The sequence below is a fragment of the Thermobia domestica genome, chromosome 9 (genome assembly GCF_964235325.1).
Source record: "Thermobia domestica chromosome 9, izTheDome1.hap1.1, whole genome shotgun sequence".
In the NCBI taxonomy this organism is placed as follows: domain Eukaryota; kingdom Metazoa; phylum Arthropoda; class Insecta; order Zygentoma; family Lepismatidae; genus Thermobia; species Thermobia domestica.
In genome coordinates this window covers 68,828,601-68,850,707 of record NC_137462.1, presented here as the reverse complement: position 1 = coordinate 68,850,707, position 22,107 = coordinate 68,828,601, and the positions used below count along the sequence as shown (strand labels likewise).

General features: G+C 38.4%; 1 protein-coding gene across 5 annotated transcripts in view; it reads right to left on the bottom strand.

The window, feature by feature from the left end:
• Positions 1-22,107, bottom strand: part of mip40 (Myb-interacting protein 40) — a 346,121-nt gene that overhangs the window by 109,453 nt on the left and 214,561 nt on the right. Inside the window, exon 1 of one of the 5 annotated variants that reach the window (XM_081771265.1) lies at positions 5,434-5,585. The exons of the other annotated variants lie outside the window; for them this stretch is intronic. Coding sequence (XP_081627391.1) covers positions 5,434-5,452 — 19 coding nt within the window. The 5' untranslated portion in view covers positions 5,453-5,585. Of the gene's footprint in view, positions 1-5,433; positions 5,586-22,107 lie in introns of those variants that run through there. 5 annotated transcript variants of the gene reach the window in all.

Here is a 22,107-nt window from a genome sequence, read left to right as displayed (position 1 = left end):
TGTTTTTCACTCACACAATTCATTTATCACCTTGCATAAAATTTTGATTAGTAGAGTTAGAACTAATCTTCATAGGTAGGTTCCAATGCTTAGTATTTAACTGATAGACACCTTTATTTAGTTAGTTATTAAAATAAGTGTCGCAGGACAAGAAACGAGTAGCGCGTACATGTGAATAATTATAAGATATTATGTAAAGTTTGCACCTCTATTCGATTTACTCTCATTGTACATTTTGACAAGTTATGCAAATAATGCTTGATAAAGCTTTCATTAAAAAAAAAACAGCAGTAGCATCATGATTATAGAAGTTACAAAAAACATTAAACAGTAATCCCTTGTTCTAAGAAATTTTTTGCTGTTTGCAGCATGCAGTATACTAAATACAATACAAGCGATGCATTAATAATTTTAGCTTTGCGTGATTTGAACCTGAAAATATGAAATACTGATTCTAGTTTCCAAAAAGTTCATGTAACATCAATAATGCATATTTTTACATAATACGGACAGCAGCATAATAATTGTACATTTTTATTTCAGACTATCCTATCCCTTTAATTACTGAAAATCGTATTTTCTTTTAAATGATTCTCTGCCCCTCCTTCAGGTACTTATACTTAACAATGGCCATACATCAAAAGATATGCAGTTCAATTTCTTGTTAGGGTTGCCTTACAGTCGGTATTCATTTTAAAAAGAATATACAAAGTGGTTTATAAAAAAGGTGTTTCTCGGAAGATAAACCAAACTAAAGGAAAGAACTAGCTCGAATTTCTATGTTCCGACTTCTGCAACAAAATCACGGAATTTACACTGAATCACTTATGATTGAGACTTTATGGATAACCAGACAAAGTTCCAAATCTTATGCGCAATCGTTCACAGTGAACGGATCTAGAGAATGAAACAAACCAGTTGCCGTGGACCAAAACTCTTTCCTTCAGCACAGCGGAATCAATATCCAGTTTCAAAGCTAAGCTTTGCGCACACCTCTCAGTTCGGGGTAACAGCAAAAATTATTTTTTCAATAAGAAGTTCCGGAATGTTTCGAAATTCCGGAATGTTCCGAAATTCCGGAACGTTCCGAAATTCCGGAACGTCTTGAAACTGTGTTCCGATTCCGGAATTGGAATTTCCGTTCCGAAAAATTCCGGAATTAGGAACAGCCCTATTGCTAATTAATACCCCAGAGCCGCTCGGCATAGTATGTACAAAATCAAATGTCGTATGGTAACCAAGAGCAACATATACTTGACATATGTGTTTAGACCAATCTCCTTTAAAATCGGACAATTCATTCGAAACTTATCGCAGCTTTCACACGGCTACGCTCAAAGTAAGAACAAATACTAGAATTTGGAAAAAAAAATTCCCCTTGTCGTATGGCAACCAAAACAATAAGTGTCTGGCGAAAGCAAACGAAAACATTTTAAAGTAAGTTCAATCAAAATCGGACAATCCGTTCGAAAGTTATCGTCGGATGTCACATACAGACAGGACGACCTATAATAGGGAGCTTCGCGCCTACATTCTCAAGGTGTATTTCACTGATACTCGAAGTTTATATATTACACGAAATTTTGACAATCTCAAATACTCGAAGGGCTTCGAGTGCCGGATAAATTATCGAAGCGGAAGTTCGATAAGTTTTCAGTCTTATCAAATTTCCTTACCTCTACCTATATCAGTAGCTCCTCGAAATCAGATGTAAACTTCATTTTCTGATTGCCCTGTTATTGCCGCAATCGGCAAAGTGACTGTTAGTAGACTAATGGTGTCCTGGATTCCAATCCCGTTCGGGTATTGTATGTTTTCTCTTCTTCTCTCTCTTTTCTGACAGACTGCTTAAGCCTTGTACAGATCTGTGGGTAAAAACTTTCTTTCACTTCATTTCTAATTAGACAACTTTTAAAATGAACACCCTGCATATATGTAGTACATATTATGCACAACTATGATAACCTCAGATACATTGTTTCTTCCGAACACACCGATAATCCCAATTTTTTAAAAATATACAAGCGACTTGACAAGTGCGATATCATTGAGATATTTCTGTATTTGCTGCTTTCAAACAATTTGAGAGTCTCGAACTTGTCGAATGTTTCTTACATTTCGAGTGCCTCAAACATTTCGAGAGTCTCGAACTTTTCGGGAGTCTCGAACATTTCGAGAGTCTCAAACATTTCGGGAGTCTCGAACATTTCGAGAGTCTCGAACATATCGGGAGTCTCGAACATTTCGAGAGTCTCGAACATTTCGAGAGTCTCAAACATTTCGAGAGTCTCGAAAGTTCGATAATTCGATAAAATTAAAATTCTTTATCGATGAAACGGTTTTGAAATTTTATCGAATTGTTACCGATTACTCGATTATCGGAACAGCCCTACTACTACTACTACTACTACTACTACTACTACTACTACTAATAATAATAATAATAATAATAATAATAATAATAATAATAATAATAAAACATGATTAAAGTGAGAGTAAATGCTCTACATGTAATAATTCATTTAATGAATGTATTGGCTTCAGTCATTAGTGCTTAAAATTGAGGTTTTAATGTAGGCCCTACTTGCAGAAAATACGGTAGTTGCATATGGTTGGGCACGTACCGTTCTTGTACTGGTGCGCGACGCACCCCGCCTAGCGCTCATACACATGTGCGCCTCACACCCTATCACTATGCCAAAATTCATTACAATGTATACTAAAATGTTGAAACAAAGGTACATAAAATAATTTTATTTATTTGATATTACTAAATACATGGAAATTCGCAGAGATCGAAATATTGCAAATTACGGATAGCTCTAAATAATACTTTCGACAAAGTGGACACTTTCAAATAGGTCTATCTAAGATCAATATTAATAGACGAAAATCATATACATGAAGAAATTAATTGTCGACAGAAGCAGGGAATTCCTGTTATCATTCAGTTCAAAATCTTTTGTTGTCGCGAATTTTGTCCACAGATTTGGAACGTAAAATATAAAACGATAGTTTATACCAGTTGTACTGTATGGTTGTTGCGAAACATAGTCGCTTACTTTGAAGGAGGAAAGCAGATTGAAAATATTTCATAATAAAATACTGAGGTGAATATTAGGATTCAAAACAAACGGGAATAGGGAATAGCAAAAACTCCATAATGAGGAACTGCATAGTTTATATTCAATGATGCTGTTCAGCCGGTTCGCACCGGATCCCACAGGTTCGCTAGAACCGGTTGCTAAAATATTTCGAGTTCGCAGAACTGTTTGTTATACCCAACATAAACAAACGCGCACACACACGCGCATGACCTAGCCAAGAGTGAAAGAAAGAAGCCAAACAAATTTGTGAAAACACCTCTGTACTTTTCCCGCTTGCTTGTATTGTGAAAACAGGTAGTTTTGAATTGTTTCAATTCAATGGGCAGACAGAAATTTTAAAATGAATTTCGGGATTTTGTTCAGGATACGGGAATCGGTGAGTGTGATGAGTGCGATACGTATCTAATGCCTATTACGTGTGCTATCTACCTGTTTTTGAATGATTCTGATGTCTTCATTAGTTCTAGAGATACTAATGAAGCAATGTGTACGAAATAAATTGGTCTTTTCATCGATATCTCGACCGATTGCTTGTCATGACTCAGACTGTCATTCCTCAAAATTTGGCACCTTCTTGTATACTCTCTGTATAGCCCCTATAGCCCTCCCCTTGGATCCGCCACTGTATATATATATATATATATATATATATATATATATATATATATATGTGTGTGTGTGTGTGTGTGTGTGTGTGTGTAAACACAGAACCGTTTGTTAAATAATTAGAATAGCACCACTGTTTATATTATTTATCAAATATTGTTAGGGTCATCAAGTTTAGGAGCATCAGGTGGGCAGGTCATGTAGCCAGAATGAAAGTAGAAACGTTTTAAAGATTTTAATTGGAAATCCAATCATAAAAGGATCATTATGAAGACCTAGGCGAAAATGGGAGGATAATATTAAGATGGATCTCGCAGAAATAGGAACACCAAGTAGAAATGGGTTCCAGTTGGCTAAGGATAGAAGTCAATGGCAAGTTCTCGTGAACGCTGCATTGAACCTCCGGGTTGCACAGGCCATACAATTAGTTAATTAGTTTTTTAGTTATTTATTTTCCCTTATATTAACATTTTGTATGTCAGAGGGAGAGAAGCGATAAATATTTTTCCGGCATAGGGGCAACAAAATATTAAATCCGGCCCTAGATTTACAATAGATTTGTAGACCTGGCACCGCTTCAGTGTGATATCTAATTGTAACTTAATTTACCTTAGTTTTAGGAAGAGCGGTTATCTGGCTCGGAGGAGCTTAGTCCAAGGTGACCGGACGTCCCGTTTTAGCCGGAACAGTCTCTTATTTTCAACCGTTTCCCCGCTTTTTTTTATTCTCAAACGGGGCGCCTAAATGTTCCGTTTTTAAGCAAACATGACCCAGGTGTCCCGTAATTATTATTCAAAATATAAATGGTCAATGCTAATTCTACACTCTTCCGTACCAACACTCGTTGGGAAGGTTCAGCCGTGAACTTCTGAATTTTCAAATGGGAATTGAGTGTTCGTGGTTCAAGTGAGAATTGAGTGGGAATCCTGAGTTTTCAAGTAGTTATTATTATTTTTTTTTGGGGGGGGGGGGTAGTACTTATGTTAGAAAATGTGTTATAGCTCTTACTTGTGTACTTTGTAAATTGAAAACACTGCTGAGTCCCAAAATGCAATCTGGAATTCAGATACTAACCCCTCCTCCCCGTCGCCGATTCGTATGCGTCCCGTTTTTGGAAGTAAAAATTCTGGTCACCTTGGCTTAGTCCTTCCCCAGAAGTGTGCCCAAAAGAAACACTGATTACAATCGAGGAAAAAATAAGTGCGGGGGAATCTACACGTTTTATTTGGCATGTAAAAATATCATGAAAATGTAAATAAAGCGTGGGAGACCCGGGTTTGATTCCCGGCGGGAGCTCATGTGGTTCGGATTCTACGTAAATCAGTAGGTCCCGTCTCCTATAGCCTCGCTGCTGAAAGGGACATTAAACTCAAAATCGATAAATCAATCACGATGTAAATAAACTGAAATTTTGAATTCGATTTTTTTTAATCCATTACAAGACTAATTTAATAAGGATGTTCACTTGAAAACAAAATTGAATCATTATTTTGTGATGTTAACCTATTTCATTTCTCCCTCAACAGATGTCGCCATTGCAACGTTATTCCACGGAAATTACCCACTTGGCCTCTAGATGTCATGCACATGCACGATTCACAATACTACATGTAACACACTTAGTCTGTTGTACTTACAATCACCTGACCAAGAATGCAAATACTTTTACGTACAACATAGATTATTACACAACAAAATTACAGAAAAAAATAAAACTTACATTGTTGCTTCATAGCCATAACTGACGTACTATTCGACTTTCCCACTAGTTCATGTACATATTGTTATACAATCTAGTTTCCCTCAGCAATTAAAACACTACAAAACAACTAACGTGATTCACATGACACTCCGAATTAAAAGAACAGTAAAGAAAGGATTTTCCCTTCAACAGCGCAAAGTTTCCCATAAATATTTCCCTCTTAGTATACAATGGTGCGTTATTGGGAATGTCTTGATATGATCCGTACTGCATGCAGTGAAAAGTATGAACACGAAGAGTAATTTGAATGAACACAAACACAATGAGATATAGAAGACTCTAGACTTAAAGCTGTAAGCTGAAATCTTGAATTCAGTTGTTATTACTAAGATTTCAGCTCCCATTACTTAATTCTAATGAGAATTCAAATGCAGAGAAAATTGGTATTAATTTACACAGTAAGCCAGCGTCGAACCCAGAGGTAAATTTTTAGGAGGGGGAATATCAAATTTTGGGATTTGGGGAATTACAAGCATTTTGAAATAGTTTCAGAATAATCATCGAAAATAATGCATTTTCTTCAATGAAGAATTGTTTTCCAAGTAATATCATGTGCACAACCAGCGTCCTGAAACCCGCCCGTGGGCACCCCTGGTTTTAGGTATACAATGTTACATACCAATTTGAAAATGAAATCTTTCAGTTTTACGTCCCACTGTTATGCCGGTTAGGCTAAAGGAGACGGTGATGATGAGTAATGAATGAAAATGGTGGAATGTAGAAAGTGGGAGGAAACGGGAGATCCCCGAGGAAACCCACGCACACGGTGTTTGTCCACCACAAAGTTCACTTAGCGAGGGCTGGGATCGAACCCGGAACCCCAAGCACCAGAGGTGAACGCTCTATCACTGAGCCACCGCGGCCCCTCAATGTTACATACCAATTTTCTGAACATGTTCTACCTGCGGGTACATTCACAACGGTTTGCGTCAACGCAACGCAAAACCTGGGATTTAGTTTGTGATACTAGGGCATAGCAAGCATAGTGACTCCTTGGTTTCTTGCATTGTGTCGTTGTATGAAGAATTGGGTCGTGGTGGCTCAATGGCAGAGCGTTCACCTCTGATGCGTGGAGTCCCTAGTTCGATCCCAGTTGGCGCCAAGTGAGTTTTGTAGAGGACAAACACCACGTGCGTGGGTTTTCTCGGTGTTCTTCTGTTTCCTTCCACTTTCTTCATTCCACCATTTCATTCATTTCTCATCACCATCTCTACCTACACGACATACTGTGTGACGTAAAACTGAAAGATTTCACTTCATTTTTTGTATAATGGAAATTAAACGAAATGTTTCTACTCTGCTTTAAAATTTAGAAGAGCTGTCGTATCTGCTATTAAAAAAAAAAAAAAACCTATTGATTTAGTGTATCTTGGGTAATATGAAGAAAATAAATTGATTGTTAGATAGGACACTCTGTGCATAGGCGCCGACACGAAGAAAACATTGGAGGGGGGGGGGAGCTCAACTACTCTAAAATTCTCTAAATTGGAACAATGGATGCAGGGTTAGTTGGTTGAAAACCAACTGGTTTTAATCAGAGTGGATTTACGTAAACATCTTGTAGCCTAAGTTCCCCCCCCCCCCGCTCCGTTCTGGTTAACAGTTTTCATTCAATTTCTCACTATTTACGTTCCTCGTTTCTGTGCGTCAATAATGGAGTACTGACAGCTCGTCACAATACAGTTGCAGCCCTCCCCTCTGGTCTAGTGGCTAGCGCGTGCATTTGGTACACAGAGTCCCGGGTTCGATTTCCGGTGGGAGACCATTGAACGACAGTGGGTCGGATTTCAGCTTCAATTGTAGATCCACGTCTCATATAGCCTTACTGCTGTAAAGATACAATGAATGATAATCAAGTCAATTCCACAATACAGTTGCAACAATTCAGAAACGATAGTGGCTAAGAATTCACTATAACCAATAAACTGCTTAGCCTTTTATCGCATAATAGGTTCAGTTAATTTTTGCAAGTATAATAAAGCCCCTCAATAACGGACATCAATGGGACATGACCAGTGTTCGAAGTGGAAAAAAAAGCAGAGGCAGTATATTTTATTACGATTTTGATTCGACATACCGGCTATCTAAATGTTGAAATGCAGTGAGGGCATGTTGCCTAATAGATTGCATTCTATTTACATAATAACTGAAAACCATTGCAGAACTTATCCGTAGTAACGCGGAGGAGGAGGGTCATGGAAAAATATCGCCTTATGTTGTATTATAAAGAGTTATACACGAAAATATTGAAAATCTGAATGAGGATATTAACAATTTCCTGGGGGGAAACTCCTGGTCCCCCACCCGACTGTTGATTATTCCAAACACGCGGAAGGTCCGCTCCCACAGCAGTCAACCCCTAAATCCTCCCATGCTCAAAACACACCATTTATATGCATTAAAGCAAGAAGACACACACAGACATACATACACAACAAAGAAACATTTCAATATGACCTATCGAAATGTAAACTAGGTGAACTTCTTTGAAGACACCTCATTTTAAAAACAAAAGGTAGGGAAAAGGTAAGAAATATGTCTATGTTGTCAATTTCGAAATTATTTCTACATAAGAAATAAAATGTTTTTACGTGCATAGCTATTCGTCAATTACTGCATATAAAAATGGATTTAATAATTGAAAAACCAGAGACGGTATGCCTTCATCACTGAAAAACCAGAGGCGGTATGGCATACCACCGCATAACGTCTTACTTCGACCACTGGACAACACTATTTGTTCGTATATAAAAGGTGTTTGTAAAAGGGAGTGTTATCTTCCGTAAGAATACACACATTTTTGCTGGGAGGCACAAAAAAAAAGTTTGAACACTTCCAATGTTTGAATAATACAATCTATATATATAAAAGAGAACGTACAAAATCCTTTGTCCGCTCATCACGCTAATACGGCTGAACCAATTTCTTTCATTTTTGGGGGGTTATTAGGATTTGGACCCTAGATGGTTTTTATCATATCACTTTAATTTTTAATTACCAGTGTCTTGAGATAATTGACCATTCAAGTGTCCAAAACGTACAAATCCTTTGTTATTAGTTCATCATAGGTAAAAATAAACGTATTTATATGCAACCCGCATGACCGTGTCACTCGGCGGGTTAACATAAATGACAGGCGATATACAGCGGAAAATAGCTTGAATCTTCTGTTTAAAATTTTTTAATTGATTTGCTTATTTTTACAGACACTTTTACAATATGCCAGCACCGGGATGACCGCAGCGAAGCGGGGCGGGTTAACATAAATGACAGGCGATATAATGTTAAGATTTACTGCAATCTTCTATGGTTTTTATCATATCACTTGAAAGCGAAAAAGTAAAAATTATCTAAGTAACAAAGTTTATTGCGTTCCGGGGTGACCGCAGCGAAGCGGGGTGAACGCTGCTAGTAAGACAATAAAATAGATGTAGGAATAAAATATGACTACCAAATTTTAAATTTCTTATTAAATTACTAGCAGCGTTCACCCCGCTTCGCTGCGGTCACCCCGGAACGCAATAAACTTTGTTACTTAGATAATTTTTACTTTTTCGCTTTCAAGTGATATGATAAAAACCATAGAAGATTGCAGTAAATCTTAACATTATATCGCCTGTCATTTATGTTAACCCGCCCCGCTTCGCTGCGGTCATCCCGGTGCTGGCATATTGTAAAAGTGTCTGTAAAAATAAGCAAATCAATTAAAAAATTTTAAACAGAAGATTCAAGCTATTTTCCGCTGTATATCGCCTGTCATTTATGTTAACCCGCCGAGTGACACGGTCATGCGGGTTGCATATAAATACGTTTATTTTTACCTATGATGAACTAATAACAAAGGATTTGTACGTTATGGACACTTGAATGGTCAATTATCTCAAGACACTGGTAATTAAAAATTAAAGTGATATGATAAAAACCATCTAGGGTCCAAATCCTAATAACCCCCCAAAAATGAAAGAAATTGGTTCAGCCGTATTAGCGTGATGAGCGGACAAAGGATTTTGTACGTTCTCTTTTATATATATAGATAATATTATGTTAATATTAACTTATTTGTATTTAGTTGATTTTCTTCCATCCAGGTTCAGGTTTTTGGGGCCGCGGTGGCTCAGTGGTAGAGCGTTCACCTCTGGTGCTAGGGGTCCCGAGTTCGATCCCAGCCCCCGCTAAGTGAACTTTGTGGTGGACAAACACCGTGTGCGTGGGTCTTCTCGGGGCTCTCCCGTTTCCTCTCACTTTCTTGTCCACCATTTCATTCATTACTCACCATCACCGTCTCCTTCAGCCTAACCGGCATAAACGTGGGACGTAAAACTCAAAGATTTCATTTAATTTCCAGGTTCAGGTTTGTAGGTGTCAAACGGAGAATTATTTCTTTCTCATAGCAAAGGTTTCCTGCGAAATTCGATGCGCATTATAAATTCGTCTGCAATAAGATCAAGATCGAGTGCTGCAGAAAGTTCATGATGACAATTTAAAATTGCTAACGCGTTGAGCCGTTTTTGTCCCATGGTAGATCGTAGATAGGACTTTAGTCGTGTTGAAGAAGAAAAGAATCTCTCCGCTGTGCAAGTAGTGGATGGTAGCGTCAAAAATAATGGACAAACTTACCGATTTCTGGCGACATGGTTTACATATAAGTGTTTTACTTTAAGAAGTTAAGAACACATGCGAAATTTCGGAAAGGTTGGGAGTTAGTTTGTGTTTTGCGAATATCAAGTAGCATATCACGATGCAGTTTGAACCGTTCGGTATCTATATCGTCTTTGTAAAATTCATCTATAGCACTAACATTATTTGTTTCACCAATGATAAACCGTTCCCAGAGCCCTAGAAAATGTTTTATTTTAGTATCAAACCGTGATTCTAAACACTGTACTGCTGAGTCAATAGTTTCAAAGTATTGTTGACGATATAGCTGCTGTGGGTTTTCATATTCATGGGGATTATCATCTTGATTGATCCGTTTTGGAAGTTTTCTTGGTCGCGGGAGAGCTGGTTCTGAAAGCCCAAGTTTGTTTGCTTTTCCTACTACATCTGCCCAGAACGTGTCAAAGTCAGTATCTGTTCGGAAATTCTGCAAAATGAGCTATAGGCTTGAAATCATATTTACAGCATCTTGAATACATAAAGTTTTCTTTTGTAATGCTATCGCTATCTGTGCGATCGACTTGCGCTATCTATGTGACAAAACAGCTTCATTAGCAATGCGAGATGAAAAAAGAAATCGAATGAGTGCATTTGAACCAGGAAGTCATGTTTTTTGGCACCAGCGGCTTACTTATCTGATAAAGATTGCTCTGACATGAAATCCATAAGCTCAAGGTAGTTAACATGACTGAAGAGAGACATGCCGTACTGTCATTCTTGTTGGACAAAACGGTCGTAAATTAATCGACTTATCATTTTCACTTTGCAGTTGATGAAAGAAAGTCAGTCTCTTAGAGCAATGTTTTACAACAACAATTATTTCCTTAACCAGATTGAGGACATTTCGACAGCTTGTCACATTTCTTAAAGATCTTGAACAACCAAGCTAAGAGAGTGAGCAAAGCAATGTACATAAGGAGCCCTCGATTCTAATTGAGAAATTTTTGCTTGAAGTCCTCCACGTACGCCAGCCATATTGGAAGTGCATCATAACACTTGGCCTCTACAATACGTTATTTCCAGACTAAAACGCAGAAGAACATCTTGAATTATTTAGAAAAGAGTCTGAATGTGTGTCATTTGTTGAGTAAAAGCCTAGAAAAATTTCATCGATTTCAAGATCGTTGGTGACTATTCTAAAGCAAAAGGAAATCTGTTCTCTCACTGAAGTATCTGCTGTTTCGTCAATAATCATAGCGTAATACTTTGTGGATTCAGTGGCGTAACTGAGGGGCCCGCAGAGTTTGGGGGCCCACCAAGTAGCAATGCAAAGAACTACCGGTATAGGCTACAAAAAGTGAAGAAAAATATTCTCTGGATGAAAATTCATCCATTCTAACAACATCAGTTTAAAAAATCATCTTAGCACTCGAAGGTTAAGGGAAAATAATTTTTGCCTTTTTTAAATTTTAATTTTATTACATTAATTTTATAATATTAATTAATTTTAATTTTAATTTTATTATATTCCATGGATTTATTAATGATTGTCTTCTACAGGGACATAATATAGTGGGAAGTTAATGGGCATTGGAGGGGGGGGGGAGCAAAAAATAATCCTGCGGGTGGGCCCGACATTTTTGCATTACGCTACTGTGTGGATTTTATAGTGGACACAAGTTGCATCACTACAGCATTACTCATAATTGATAACATTTCGTTACATATATCGTGTGATATCCATTTTCTCTCTCTCTCTCTCTCTCTCTCGTTCAAGCCACAACTTAAGGATAGGGCTGCCTCACTTCTTAATCGGAGCAAACACGGGCGTCTCTGGCGGGGGGACGAGGGGGATGCGTTCCGCCAATATTTTATTCTAATTTAATTTATTTACTAACGACAGAATATCATATAAATAATAATAATTATATTTATTTGGAATATAATATTCAGGCTGTGAAACGATTGTAATCGAGTTCTTGATATACCTTAGGGGTCCGTGAAGGTAAGCAGAAAGGTAACAAATATAATCGAAGTTAATAAACAGGTTGGGCTAGGTAGTACTATTTAAATCACTTTCTTTGATGTCCCTCCCCCCCAAATTTTACATGGCAGAGACGCCAGTGGGAGCAAATGATTGAAATTGATTTTGTCGTCAGTATGACCGCTTATAGCAAGTTCTTGAACAGCCAAATAATGCAAAGAAGAAAGTATCTTCAATAGGGCAATTCTACTCTCTTCCATTTGAATTCTTTTACCATCAGAGCTGGGAAGATACACTGACCTTGCTGTACAAAACATGTAGTTTTGAAAACGACTCTCGATGACAATTAGAGCTTTCATGTTTTCTCATTCTTTTCAGCTCTTTCTTCCAATTACGGAAACCAGTTAACTCCCTTTTTTTATGAAAATCTCAAAAGTTTTTTCCCATATGCGTCTTTGCAAATTTTACAAAATGCCGCGTCTACTTTAGCGCCATAAAACAACCAAGGAAACTTCTCACCCCAATGTACCTGAAAGTTCTTTTATTTGATATAGATCTGTCTGTACATGAAGACGGCATTGAAATTTCATCTCGCTTTCCCTCAATAATAGAAGACTACTATAAATATTGTCAATCACTGAAATAGAAGATTCATTTTGCACTTTTCTTTTTCGTTCTCACTATAAAACGATCCATTTTTCAAATATTCAATTAACACTAGTTACATGCAAATAATGAATGAATAAATACATAAAACTAAAACACTTCACTAAAACTCACGCTCCTCTTCTTGTCACCACAGTAATGTTTTATTTTTTCTGTCAACACTATAACACACCGACACGACACGAATTACGTTGTTACTGACTGCGTTTTCTTCATAAAATGACCAAAACTCAATATTTGAAAATATAGAAAAAAACAGAAAAAAGGAAGGGAAGCAGGGTTGATTTTGTGCAACCAGGGGTCATAAACCCCTATATAAACTAGGGATGGCCATTTCCGGAAAAAGTTTTCCGGTTTCCGGAAATCACAGTTTCCGTTTTTCCGGAAAATTTTCCGTCTTCCGTTTTCCGGAAAATTTTCCGTCTTCCGTTTTCCGGAAAACTTTCCGTTTCCGTTTTTCCAGAAAATTTTCCGTCTTCCGTTTTCAATTTTCCGGTTTTCGGAAAAAAATATTTTCCGTTTTTCCGGAAAATGTGGCCATCCCTAATATAAACTACTATGCGTTGCAACTTCTAGCAGGAAAAGTTCAGAGGGCTTCCAGAATTGCTAGAAAGAAAGGTCCATTCCTGTTTGTTTTAATGATCCAGGACGACAATGCTTACCAATAGTCACCAGTAAAGAATTGAAGCTGGAAGCAGGAGAAAAAAAGGTATTCTCTTTCCTCTTTTTAATAAAAGTTGCCAAACGGAAAATACTTCCTTGGCGACACTAGTTTTACTAAAGAAAACTAAATATTATATTCTGAAAATAAAAACGCACTTGAGTAGTCATTTTCTAAAACTAAGTCTGGAAAAAGTACTTTGAAGAAATAAGGATACGAAAACATAATTGAAATATGGGGGTTCCGGCGCCTATGACTCTGTGCCTCAAAACATTATACCGTATTTGCATAAAAAGGCACACAACATGGGGAAAACAAAATTCATAAAAGAGGAACACCAAAACAAATAGTATTATTACACCAACGTGGTTGGTGCACTAACTCAACTACGAACAAGTATACTATAATATCTAATTTCTAAATGTTACGATATTCTTTTAAAAACTGTACTATATATATATATATATATATATATATATATATATATATGTAATAGCAATTTCTGATTGTTTCTTGTGTCTTTTTTGTTCAGGAATGATATAGAATTTTACTTTTAAAAAAATGTGCTCTGGAACTCTGATATGATTATTGCAATTATTCCATTAGCGTTACCCAATGGTAATGAAAAATATTGATTCTGATATTTTTACATATTACTCATATAATTAGGTCATAGAGATAACAATTACTGACATAATATTGACAGTAAAACTTTTCACAGAAGAACAGGACTTGGAACACGCGAAACCACGCCCACCCTCGTTCACGAAATCAACCTTTTTCGCTGTAAATTCTGTTCGGAAGTTAGGCACGTATGCAGGAATTTATTTCGGAAGGGGTCCAAATTTTTTCGAGGGTCCAAATCCAATACGAGGAAAGATTATATAATTAAATATACAGAAAAGTCGTGATTTCTGGGGAGGTCTGGACTCCCAGGACCCACCCTCGCATACATCTTTGTCGGAAGTGTCCTTGCTGACGTTTGTGAACATGACCCGCCCTCTCCACTCCTGAAGCAAGAACGTCCTAAATACTGTCACTAATTAGTACTCACAAGGGATACATATTTCCTCACTATAAAAGTTATTGCACTCTGCATATTGTTTATAAGAATAATTTAAATTTATGGAAAATATATTTAAATGTCCTGTTAAGCATTTAAAGTATTATCTTTTTTGAACTTTAAAATCTCGATTTACAGCGTTTTGAGAACGTACACCAATGGAAATAAAGTAAATTTTCAATTCTTTTTCCTAATTTTTTCTATCACAGGGTCAGAAAAAGCGTTCGGGCTCATATCTCAAGGAGAAAGGTGAATCTGAAATAGATAATATTTTCACATTGTCATAAAAAACAAAACTTAGTTCATATAATCACTCTTGTGTGATGTTTTTTACAGTCTGAAAGTGGAGGGGCAAAACGAGTATCTTGCCCTCCATGAAAATTTCAGGGGGGGCAGCTGCCCCCTTGCCCTCCTGGTTAAGACGCCTCTGGTGGTGTGTCATATTTTCTCTAACTGTCGAGTAAACTGTTAAGGAAGGTTGACCATTCCCATGCAATTCAATGCAATGACACGCCCAAACAACTTTGCCCTCCTTCTGCAGATAAATTTCCGAAATTAAACTACCTACACACTCTTCTGTGGTTTGATCGCAACCTGACGAGACCAGAATTTCTACCTGAGAAATGGGATGCATAAATCGCACGGAGGGAAGAAGAAAAAAGGTGTAAAATTCACAAACTGGGTTATGAGCGCCACAGTGTTTTAAAGTTACGAAATACATAAGTAAAGGTGATGCCACAGCGTTTCCCGAGTAATATCCAACAACTACCAATTCCAGGCACGGCCTAGCAATAAAAATGAAATGAAATCTTTAAGTTTAACGTCCCACGGTTACGCCGGTTAGGCTAATGGAGACGGTAATAATGAGAAATGAGTGAAATGGTGGAATGAAGAAAGTGGGAGGAAACGGGAGAACCACCGAGAAAACCCCCGAGCACGGTGTTTGTCCATCACAAAGTCTACATGGCGTGAGCTGGGATCGAACCACGGACCCCAAACACCGGAGGTGAACGCTCTACCACTGAGCCCCCGCGGCTTAGTAATTACCAATAAGAGTTGGTACGTAGATAGCCCTATATACAGTCATTTTAACGAGAGTGAACATTTTTTCTGATAATTTAGTCATAGTCTGAATAACAATTACGGGACACACTGTTCGTATTTGCTCAAAAACAGGACATTAGATATCCCTTTTCAGATTCAGAAAATGACACGACAAGGGTTGACAAAAACGGACTATCCCGGCTAAAATGAGACGTCTAATCACCTTATACAACTCCTTCCTAATAACTCTATTTCCCGGAAGTGACGCTTACCAAAATGTGCGTTTGAGTGGTTCATACGCATAACATACAAAAAGCAGTGTCAATTAATTCTTTTATTTGGTAGTAATTAACTTCAAAATTAAATCTAAATTATATATTATATTTTTCTGTTGAAAAAGTACGGCATGAGAAAAACATAAGAGGAAAATGTGATTACATAAAGTGATTACATGTGATTACATCCATAAAAAAAATAATCAAGAATAGAAAAGAAAAACGTTTTAAAGGTTGAGATACAATGACATCATAGCTGACAATTTTAAATTTTATATATATCTATTAAAATGCATCAAAAGCGCCTGAGTTCCAACCTATACTCTTTAATTTCGAACTTTTGATTTACGGTTATTTGTGATTTCACGTTTAACAAACAAATATTTTAAACTATGTGTACTTTAAATAAATTATTTAAGTAGATCTTTTTCATATAAAGTTTATTTTTAAAAAGTTATTGTTCAAAGCCTTTGTATTTTAATAAGCCTTTTCCAAAATCAATGCAAATCAATTATGCTCCCATCTTTGGTGTTCTTTTAAACTATACGTTTGTGGGCGTTTATATGTTTGTGGCCAATCCTTTCGACAATGAGATCTCGGAAACTACAGGCTCTAGAAAGATGACGTTTTCACTGATCGATTGCATAGTTTGTGTAGATTGTCCAGTTCTAATCGAATATTTAAAAACATGACCATTTTTTCTTTATTACATTTTTACGAGTACACTGGAAGTGTTGAAATTAAAAAACTAGAGCATCATATCCTACACGTTATACATTCCTATTTCACATAATTGTATACATGGGTTGCATACCTATCAAGCGTCTGTTTCATGGCCAAATGATAATGAAAAACGAAGGATAGCCATTTCTCCACTCTAACAGTAAGTTGAATCTTCATTGTTTGGAGTGTTTTGCCCAATGAACATCATATATCACTGACATTATAATTAATTGTGTGTGTATTGTATTTGCTTATTACATACTGCATGCAAGAAGAAAGAAAACACTAATCATACATTAATTAAAAACTCCAACCGGAAGTAGGCTCAAATCTTGCAAACAGTGCGAGATATTGAAAAAGAAATCGACAAAATCTCCCCTTTATACTATCTCTTGCCATTTTTTTTTATCAAGACGTCTTTCACTTGTGTCTGTAAAGGGACATGTACAGATGTGAGGAATAACAAGGAGATTTATGTTCATATGTGAATGATGCGCTGTGTAGAGAGCGCAGGTTCAGCTAGTAAATATATATATACCACGAGGGGCGTACCGCAATACTCTTTGAAAAATCTATTTATTTACATAAAACCTTTACAATTTCTCAGATTAGTCCCCACAAGCATCAGTACTTTTTCATTCTTTAATACCAGAGGCCTGTTCCACCACTGAACTTCGCAACTTTTCACTTTGCAAAACTTGCAAAGTGAAAAGGTAAGATCCACCATCATTTTAAAAGAACTTTGCAATTTGATGTACTGCAACTGCAAAGTTGCAAGGTCTTTGCAAAGTGATAGTTGATTGTTGAAGTGCGACTTCAGGTGCTGTATTCTAGTTATTAATTTGCAAAGATTCGTAATAAGAATTTTACTGAATTATTTCAGAAATGAGTAAAAAGAAGTTGATGAGAAGAAAATAGCAGTTCTTCAAGTGGTCAAAGAAAAACGTAATATATTGTTCGGTTCATTTAAGGACAACAAGTTGACCAAAACTATTCTATATCTGGAAACATAGGGCTTATGCAGTCATTTTGACGTATGATTAGCGTCACACTAAAAGTCTGACTACTGCAGGAAACATATTAGTCGAATTCTCTAGTATGGCACTAATCACGCGTCAGAACGACCTTGCATAAGGTCAAATATGTTTATAAGAGAGTTAACAACAACACTATGCACTTTGCTTCGCGTGGTGCCGGGTTCGATTCCCGGTGGAGGTACAGTTGAATGACCAAAGCGGTTCGGATTTCGTTATAATCAGTAGGTTCATATCTTCCTTAGCCTAGCAGGCATAACGTGGGACGTTAAACTAAATCAAACCAAACACCATATACTGTTCTACAAAGAGTTGCTTGTGAAACACCATGCATTTGTTCTAATCCATGCATTTGAGCACAATTTTCTAGCAAATGAAGAAAAAGATATACTTGTTGTCTTGCTGTAAGGGCTTTACTACGTTTTGTTGTTCTTTCCAAAGCCGGTTCAATGTAGCCTACTCCAATACAAATTCTACTTGCTCTCTTGTGAAGCGAAAGCATTTTTTAAACTGTAACAAATTCATGCCGTGGAAGTTGATTTTGTTTCTTTACACTTTCTTAAAAATCGCATCATTACTTGATAAATGTAATAACCTCCGAAACATTTCCAAACGACAATGGCTCTTAATCAATCATTCAGACAAAGCCAAACTCTCTTTGCAAAATACGATACAACTTTGCAAGTTCTTGCTTTGCACTTTTCAGTTTTAAAATGATGATGGAACAAAAGTCAGATATTTCTGCAAAGTCTTTGTAATTAGCTTTGCATTTTTCACCTTTCACTTTGCAGAAATATTTTTTTCGTGGAACATAAACTTCGCCACAAATTGCAAAACACAAAGTGAAAAGTTGCAAAGTTCAATGGTAGAATAGGCCCCTGGGGTCAAAATTTTTTAAAAATTAGTTTTTTGGAATATCAGAATTTCATTATACGCTGCGACAGCCACTTCACTTGTTGGAAAGTAGCGCCCTCGAAGCTTTTTCCTGAGTTTTGGGAAGAAGGAAAGTCACATGGAAGTAAATCTGGAGAATAAGCCGGGTGCGGTAGAATACTAACTCCATTTTATGTAGAAACTCCAAAGTTTTTGATGCTTTGAGTGGACGTGCATTGTCGTGATTGAGAAGAAAGTGGGACAGCGGAGATTTTCGGTAGCAAAATCTCCAAACTTCAAAGACATTCGGAAGGCAATAACCCAGACAGCATAATGCACGTACAGTACCCATATAGTACATGTACAAATGCACGGATGCAACATGTACATCATCTATATAAGTGCACGCCTGTATACGTGATCCACATAAGCGTCACAGGTCCTATTCAACGTCTTCATGTGCGCTGGACATGTGCAATGCACATGTCCTGCACAAGTGATTTACACCTACTGCACAGTTGATTTACACGTAGCACGTATTTGATTTGCATGTAGTACACAGGCGATTTACATGTAGGACAGGTGATTTACACGCAGTACCCAGGTGATTTACATGTAGGACAGAAATGATTTACACGTAGCACATAGGTGATGTACACGAAGTACCCGATGACTTACATGTAGGATACAGGTGATTTCCTAGTAATGCAGAGGTGATGTAAAAGTATGTTCGAGATGCAACGAAAAAAAGTTTATGTATTTGGTGCCTTACGCAGTAACACCAACTACAACACCAGCTTAGCTTGAAAGTGGGGTTTTGTGTCGAGTGTCGGACAAAAGTCCCTGACTCGATGACAGCTATAGAAAAGAAAATGAATAGACCTGTGGGGGGTGAGTTAGAATATGAGATACGACGACGTCATGTGACCTTCAGCTGCAACTGTCGCAGTGAGGGGGAGAGTGTGGGTAAATAGTTATGCTACAACCGTGGCGTCCTGTAAGTTCGTCGGTGTGTATGCGCTAAGCCAATGGCTGCTATAGCGGGGTTCACGTGGCGGGGGAGGTTGGCCCAAAAACGAGTATGGTGTTGATGTAACACGTCCCGGATAGGATATATGTTTAAGTCCTCTAAAAGTTGACGATTACGCGTATATCGGTCATGGCCTGTTATGATACGAGCTGCCCTGGTTTGCACACTCTCGATCGTGCGCAGGTGACAGAGTGCCGCATGTTGCCATGCTGGACATGCGTAGGTGATTGTGGACAAAATTACTATTTTAAAGACGTGGAGTCTTGTTTCATGACTTAAGGCACTGCAACGCAGAATAGTATAGAGGGCAGACAATTTTCGAAGGGCTCGGTGTTTAATGTCCCTGATATGAAGACCAAAAGTAAGGCCTCGATCTAATATAACTCCCAAGTATTTAGCATGCAGACGGTGCGGAACTTCAATGTTGTCATAGTATAAACGATGGATGGCTCTGCTGCGTCTTTTGCTATAGCAGACTGCAACGCTCTTATCCGCGTTGATTTTTAGGCGCCAGATGGTAGCCCAACGTTGAAAGACATTGAGTTGGCGCTGCATGTAGTGGTAGCAAAGACGAAGATTGCTGCTGTTCGTAAAGAAAGCAGTGTCATCGGCGTATGTTGCAGGAAAACAGTGTGGCACAATGGGTAAGTCTGCGGTGTATAAGGTGTAAAGCAGAGGCGAAAGAACCGCGCCTTGAGGCACACCAGCTTGAATTGGTTTGGGAGCAGACTTGGTCTGTCCCACAGAGACATGGAAAAAGCGATGAAAGAGGTATGAAGTGAGGAGTTTGAGATAAGGTAAAGAGAAACCCTGTAAGCGAAGTTTATAAATGAGGCCTGGTAACCACACTTTATCAAACGCCTTCGAGATATCAAGGTATACACCTACAACATATTGTCGTCGATTAAAAGAGGTAGTCAGATAGTCGACTACCCTCACTAATTGGCTTGTTGTGCTGTGGTTAGCACGAAAACAAAATTGATGGTGGGGGAGTATATCTAGAGTGGTGACGTGCTCGTGAAGTCGGGCGAGAAGCACTCGTTCGAAGAGTTTGCTCACATGAGATAATAGGCTAATTGGTCTATAGTTTTCTGGGAGAGTCGGATTTTTACCTGGTTTAGGGAGAAGAATGACTTTCGCTTCTTTCCAAGCACGGGGAAAGTAGCAAACCTGAAGGATGCCTGTAAATAAAGCAGCAAGATAGAGGAGTAGCTTCCTTGTCCCATGTTTCAGTAGTTCTGGGCGGATCTGATCAACTCCAGGCGCTTTTTTGTTGGGCAAGTGACAAATTTGACGCTCAACTTCCCTTGGTGTTACGACCTCAGGCAGGGGAAGTATTGGTTGAAAATGGAGCATGCGCATAGTGGCCCGAACGTCCTGCCGAATGTGAGGAACGACAGGAGTCCCATTAGGTGTAAACTGGCGCTCTAGAGATGCAGCAAATAAGTCTGCTTGCCCTTGGTCGTCATGTATGACCCCATGCGGACCTTGCAGTATTTGAGTTTGACGAGAAGTCTCTCGGCGCTGGAAAAGGCGGGAATACTGCCAGATTTTAGTGTCATTAAGTGTGACCCCACGAAAAAGTGTCTCCCAGTACTGCTCGGTTTGTCTTCTAGTGATTGTCTTGATTTTGCGGCTTAAGGTGTTCCATAGTGTTTTGTAGAGTGGATGTCTAGTGCGCTGCCAAGTACTTCGAGCCCAGCGTTTGAGATGGATATAAAGACGAAATATTGGAGAGTCACAGTGTGGATCGGACTGCGAGTCAGGAATTATTGATGTGCTGAGGGAGTCAGCCATACGTAGAGCAAGTGTGAGATGGGCGACCGCCTGATCAATTTCCGCAGGAGAATTTGGACGAGCGGCTATGTCGAGCAAAGAGTTTAATTCCTGCTTATAGACATCCCAGTTCGTAGTTCGGGAGATATGAACGGGTGCAGGACGGGAGATATGACGATGCGAAATTTTGAAAAGGACCGGATCATGATCTGAGTCCAGTGCTGAGATCACGTAAGGACGTGTAGCTAAGATGGTATCTTTGCTTAGAACTATGTCCAACACATCCGGTTCTCCGCCTGCTTTAGGATGGTGAGTTGGATCAGGTGGCCCATAGGCAATGAATGGAGATGTGTGCAGATACCTGTGTAATATTCGTCCGTTTTCGTTGGAACGTCTGGAGTGCCATTCCCCATGTTTTGCATTGAGGTCCCCTGCCAAGATGATCTTGGGGCCCAAGGTCGAGATGACGTCGAAATCATTGGGATCTAAGTCATGTGCTGGAGAACGGTACCCCGTGACCAATATGAGAGGAATCCCGGGGAGGAAGACTTCTATAGCAAGAGCTTCTAGTGTGTGTAACGGGGGTAAAAGGAGTTGTCTAGCCTTGAAACTTCGTTTCAGGGCAATCAGTAATCCTCCTTTCCGTCCTTGGAACTCGATCGAGGCGAAATAATTGGTAGTTGGGCAGTCTCCAGTGTGTAACCTGGGCAGTGAAGTGAGTTTCCTGTATAAGTATGATATCGACCTGATGTTCTGCTAGAAAACGAATTAGGAGACGCTTCTGGTCGGTAAGACCATCTGCATTCCAGGTTACAACAGTTATAATGTGATGAATGAGTGGTTGGTTAGAAGCAGCTATCAGCAATCATGTCAGCAAATGTCTCTATGACGACAGCAGCCTTGGACG